This window comes from Acartia tonsa, chromosome 1 (assembly GCF_053477335.1).
Source record: "Acartia tonsa isolate MP-2025a chromosome 1, ASM5347733v1, whole genome shotgun sequence".
Lineage (NCBI taxonomy): Eukaryota > Metazoa > Arthropoda > Copepoda > Calanoida > Acartiidae > Acartia > Acartia tonsa.
The window spans coordinates 23,810,020-23,816,163 of NC_137260.1; the positions used below are offsets into that span (position 1 = coordinate 23,810,020).

The 6,144-nt window shown below is 30.5% G+C and overlaps 1 protein-coding gene across 2 annotated transcripts in view; it reads left to right on the top strand.

The window, feature by feature from the left end:
• Ccm3 (programmed cell death protein 10 Ccm3) overlaps nucleotides 1–6,144 on the top strand; it is a 242,381-nt gene that overhangs the window by 233,351 nt on the left and 2,886 nt on the right. The window contains exons 2-7 of one of the 2 annotated variants that reach the window (XM_080155504.1): nucleotides 3,235–3,305; nucleotides 3,429–3,498; nucleotides 4,029–4,130; nucleotides 4,305–4,378; nucleotides 4,650–4,803; nucleotides 5,096–5,167. In XM_080155504.1, the coding sequence (XP_080011630.1) occupies nucleotides 3,247–3,305; nucleotides 3,429–3,498; nucleotides 4,029–4,130; nucleotides 4,305–4,378; nucleotides 4,650–4,803; nucleotides 5,096–5,167 (531 nt within the window). In that variant the 5' untranslated portion in view covers nucleotides 3,235–3,246. Of the gene's footprint in view, nucleotides 1–2,037; nucleotides 2,119–2,605; nucleotides 3,306–3,428; nucleotides 3,499–4,028; nucleotides 4,131–4,304; nucleotides 4,379–4,649; nucleotides 4,804–5,095; nucleotides 5,168–6,144 lie in introns of those variants that run through there. The other variant, XM_080155497.1, reaches the window with a different exon arrangement.

Sequence of the window (6,144 nt, forward strand, 5' to 3'; positions counted from 1 at the left end):
GCTACTCTATAATTCACAATGTCCGTCCGTCTGACCGTCATGAGACAGAATAGGGGAAACGTGATTTTCTCGGCTCCTATTAAAGATAGACAGCTGAAATTTTTTGACAACATTCCCATTATTAAGGAGCACAATTAACTATAAGACATCAAGGGCGGTCGGACCGCTTTTTGGCCGGTTTTAGGCTATTTTTGTATTTTTCACATTTTTCTCCATATCTTCAGTGTTTATGGTCCGATTTTAAAATTTTTTTCAGTTATTGATATCAAAATTAAATTTCCTGTCGTTTACAGTAAACAATCATGACGGTCAAACTGCCATTTTGCAGGTTTTAGGCTATTTTTGTATTTTTCACATTTCCACCATATCTTCAGTGTTTATGGTTCAATTTTCAAATTTTTTTCAGTTATAGATATAAGAATTAAATTTCCCGTCGTTTAAAGAAAACAACCATGACGGCCAGACTGCCTGTTTGCAGGTTTTAGGCTATTTTTGTATTTTTTCACATTATTCTCCATATCTTCAGTGTTTATGGTCCGATTTTCATTAAAAATAAAACAAGGTTTCGTGTTTAATTTCTCCAATAAATCTATTCTTGTTTTTAATAAATACACTTTAAATCTACTTTTACGTATTTCCATCCACGATTTTTTGTGCTTCGCTACTTATGGATGTTGTCATCCTTGGTTAGACTAATAATGTGTATGAGTATATATACAACAACAGCGCATGTATAGACAAAGGCATGAAATCTTAAAATTTACACAAATAATACTTTTCCATCAAGACGATTAGGCATCTTAATGGATATTTTAATAAAAGGTGGTGTAGTTTTTTTTTCTTTTGCTAATCTTTACTAATGAACTGTATATTATTAATCTTAAGATAAAAATGATCACTACTCTACAGCTTTGTTTTTTAAATGCACAACTGTACGTAGCTAGAAATATCCATTATTTCTTATGATAAAAAATCCAACAAGGATTTTAAAGTTTGTTTTAATAATTAGAATATATATGATCCACACATCACATGCAAATTTTATTATCAAATATAGGTATTATATCAAGTCAAATATAACTAACAACGCTTAAATATAATTTTGATCGACCTAAACATTAAAATATAACTTCTTTTGAGAAATAAACATCAATTTCAACTAAAATCACAATATTTAGTATTAGGTTTATTACGTAATAATACCAAATATTTGGTTCTTGTCTTGCTCCAGGCAAGGCTCATATTTTAACAATAACATAAGACTAACAAAAATTGTATGTGGTTTTCATATAACATTTAAGTCAAACTATATCACTTTTTAACTTCTTTAATATTTTTGAGCACTAAAAAGCAGTCTGCGGTTCCACAAAAGTAAGGAGAAAGTGTGTAAAAAATGGTGATATGATAGGTGGGAAAGGCAAGGGCTTGAGGAACCAAAAAAGTGGTCAATTTTTGAGATTGAGCTCAACTAAACTCTCTTCTCTAGCAGAAAGTGCTCGCAGCTTCTTCCCCTCCTCAATGAATAATAAAGGAGGAAGAAAAATAAAAGTGGGGGTAAAATTAGAAATCAGCTGTTTTACATCAATATTAATGAAAAGACGACATTCAACAAAATCACTGAAAGAAAAAAAGGTAATAAAATTTTGGAGATAAGAATTTGAGACAGAAAAAATACCAGATGTAGTTCCTTTAAAAGAATTGAATGACAATATGACTATATTATATATAACTTTATTGGATTAATTTGTTTTAAGTTATGAATAAATTAATTTTAACTTTAAATATAACTACGACATTTATTTTTATAAAAAGTTCAGCGGCATTCGAAACTTTTACGCGCGTGAAGGTGACAACAAATGTTTTTATTACGATTTAATTTGAGATTTTTATGCATATTGCTGTGCTTGTTTGTGTTTTTTTGCTATATTTCATTGTAATATAACTATAAAATTATTCAAATTTGACAAAATAATGCCTTTTATTGCAAAATTTATGATTTTAATCAAAATAATTACCTAAAAAATGTTTTATGTTTTTAGAAAAATGGGAAATGATTCAGATGATGAACCTATAACCTTGTCTGCTGATGCTTTTAACGCTCTTTCACAATTTTATCAGGTTTGTCTAAGACTATAAACAATTTCATTCTCGAGAAGTGGGAATTTCAAAAAAGGATTTGATATTGATAATGTAAATAATAATTTTAGTCTTGATTTTGTATAAAATCATATAAAGAAACTCTTGAGCCCGTATTTCATATAAATTACAATTGTGACATGTAGGTCATTATTAGTTGTCAGTTCTGTTATCGAACATATATAGGTAGAAAACAATATATTTACACTAATTAATTCATTCATTCTAACAATGTGATAACACTAATTCTGTCTCTGATCTATATATGATATACATAACACTTTCAACATCCAAATTAAAAGGTTTTAAAAACAGTGGTACATATTATCTGATTAATTTGATTAACTTTTCTATTTAGTTGCTTATCAAATCAGGGAACACTTTTACTACAATTACCTATATATATTATTCATTTATTTTTTATTTATAAATATCATTTGTGTTTAATTATAGATTTTATTTTTTTCAGGAACAAGACGAAAGAGAGAAAGCATGGAGCGGCGAAACCGTCGAAGTAACGGCAGAGGTCAAAGAGGATTGGCAGCTGTCTCAATTTTGGTACAGCCAAGAAACGGCCGAACAGTTGGCTAAAATGGTTATGGAAGCTGTAAAAGAAAACGGCCGTGTGGCATGTGTTTCAGCTCCTACCTTGTACCGTGCTATTAAAGCAATAAACAAAGACTTTGACGCCACCGTGTTTGAATATGATAAAAGATTTGCTGCTTATGGTTCAGATTTTATCTTTTATGATTACAAATCACCGCTATCAGTGCCCAAAGAATGTCGGGAAAGTTACGATCTTGTTTTTGCAGATCCGCCTTTTTTATCAGACGAGTGTTTGACCAAAACTGCAGTGACTATGAAATATATTTGTAAAGACCCCAAGAAACTAGTGCTTTGTTCTGGGGCAGTTATGGAAGAGTTAGCAGGACGCCTGCTGGATCTTAAAATTTGCCAATTTAAGCCAGAGCACAAAAATAACCTTGCCAATGAATTTCGGTGCTATGCTAACTTTGATTTTGATGCTTTGTTATGATAAATACGTTCCAGAATCTTATGGCATTACTTAATGTGATATTTTTTAATATTTTTTTTTTCAGATAACGTATAATGACAAGTATGGTTCAAGAAAGCCCAGTGTCGTCCCTTGCCTTCCCTGTTCTTGTCAGGTTGGTAATTACAAGATTTAAACTTGAAGAGAAAAAATCTGTTTTTAATGATTGCAGTTCTTCTTTACAATCATTTTAATCTCATCTTTTATTAAGCGAAAATTTTATTTTTCATTTATTTAGGCCTATTTTGTCCAATTTCGAGGCTCAGGATCCCACAGCCAGCCACACCTTGAAGGCTGCCTTTTCCAAGGTATTTAAAAAAAATATATTAAAAATATTTTTATGGTTGTATTGCCAATTTACCAACCACCCTCTTCCCCAATACAAAACTCATAGACATTTGTTTTATAATGAGAAGAGTTTTAGTGCAGGTAGTAACAAGGTGTTAATATCCGTTTACAATGTTAGGTCAGTAGTTCTTAGGTGCTTTCAAATAAAGTACTTTGTAGTGCACTGATAACTGATTTTTAGAATAAATTCAATAGGTGTGGATTGGAGGAGTTTTTCGTTTTCTTATTACTTAAGGTAAGGTTAGGTTATATTGAGCAATTTGTAGTCCCACCGAAGGGTTAGAGCCACCCGCAGAGGTTAGAGATGGGGAAAAAATTAGCACCACTTATTTTAGTTTTTAAAATAATGGGAGTTGTTCTGTCTACTAACATTTTGTGTGAAAGATTACACAGACATAAATCGAACTAAATAAGTAATGTGTATGTAGTTTTGTTGTATTCACGAAGATTTACTTGCATTATAATATAATAGGTATTTTGTTTGATTTAGGTTGAACATGCTCACCCAGGTCTTACCTATGATCTTGTGATGGGCCTAATTAAGAAGGCAGATGTCAGTGTCAATATGAATGAAAGTATCCTTCGTCTACAAGTAAGTTACTACCTATACCAGAGACAGTTAGATTATTGTGGTCACAAAGATTTTCTTTTATTTATCAAGATCAAAAATAAAATGGATTTTAGTAGAGAGGGTAATTCATTTTACAGTAGGATAGCTCTTTTGGAAAGCTTCAGTTATTTTTATAATCATATAACTTTTCTTTAGGGTTATGTAAGTGATCAGGATAGCATGGAGTACAAGTCTTCCAGAACTGAGGAGCCATTCCAAGAATTGAACAGGTATAATCTTAGAAATAGGGTTCATGTCATAAAAATTAATTTTAATATTAAGGTTTGTTTGAACTTATTTAGGTATTATGTGTAACTAATATTTTTCTGATAAACAAATAAAAGTGCCATAGAGCATTTAATCCATAGCTTAAGTTAGTTAATGATATTGACTTTTTGACTTTTTATAAAGTCAAAAAATAAAAAAATAATACATTGCCTTAGTGATCCACAGTTACAATTTTACAGTTTTTACAAGTTACAGTTTTATATTGATTAATAGGAAATCTGCTTCCCTGAAGAAAATCCTGTCTCGCATCCCTGACGAGATAACGGACAGGAGAACCTTCCTCGAGACTATCAAAGAGATTGCCAGTGCCATCAAGCGCCTCCTGGACGCTGTCAATGAAGTGTCACAGTATATTCCTGGGACACAGGTACAGTGCAGCAGATGTTTAGTACAGAAGCTATTTAATTATTAGTGTATGTCGATACGTCCTGTGTTTTACTTGTCTTTTTACGCAGTTAGTTTTCTAAGCTATGGAAACTTTAAGTTTTACTTCACTTTTAATTTCCTCTTTTTACTTTTTTTTAATAGATAATTCCTTTGACAAATATACAAATACATCATTGTCCTTTTTTAAAACATATTTTAATATTTTTTATGCTGTTTATATATTTTTGTTTACTTTAAAAGCAAAATTGTTAGGTTTATAACATTATTTTCAGGGAAAACAAGCCTTGGAGCAAAGAAAAAGAGAATTTGTCAAATACAGCAAGAGGTTCTCAAATACATTGAAGGTAGTATTTACTTTATTTGGTTAATGTCTAATGATGGATTCACAGCGGTCTAAGGCCGGACATTTCGCCAAAAATCATCTTTGGAGTTTCTCTAAATTAATAAATTATTTTGAAAATATATACCCTATCTCATATAAAACAGAAGAGTTTTTGTCTTTTTAATTATTGGTTGATGAATTATGAACTTTGAAACATGAAGGTTAAGGATATTTTTCACGTCATGAATTTTACCTTTTGAATTTTCACCATCACTGGAAAAAATATTTTTTTTCAGTGTTACATTGATACAATCAAGTTTCTTCACCTATTTATATTTATAATACTACATGATCTATTAGGAAACTGGGGTTTAAATTTTTTTTTTTACTTTTTTCATCCATTTTTATGTTGTTTTTGAAAAATTTTCATGTCATTTTTTAAATATTTTTGCAAAAAAAATTTGGCAGTAATTTTCAGTTTTTTAAGTTTTTCACCAAAAACCGGGCCCCGCAACATACCAAACCATATATTATTCTTAATATACAGGTATAATGTCATAGTTTGATGTTTAGTTTAGGTTGTTGCAGGGCCCGGTTTCTTGCAAATTTTAACTTTAATTTAAGGGGCCAAACTCTAAAATTACAATACAAGAAGAAAAAATTGTTGCAATTTTTTTTCTTTTCATTGTTAATTTTAATTTCTGATGCATTTAAACTGCTTATAAAGTGCCTACGATAAATTAAGAGACTTTATGAGATTTAAAATGAATGTTTTAATCTTTTTAAGGGGGGGTATTTAATGCATCCTTTTCATAATCAAAGCGCAAATGGCACTTAGAATCCGAATTTTGTTATGAAACTTTGCATGAATATTCCTTGTTAGGTCTATTTTCCCTAAATCAAACAAAAAGTTGGAAAAGTAATGGCTAACGGCTGGCGGCTCAGCCGTTTAGCAGTTTTTTTTGGCCATTTTCAGGGCAAATCTATCATTTATTACAT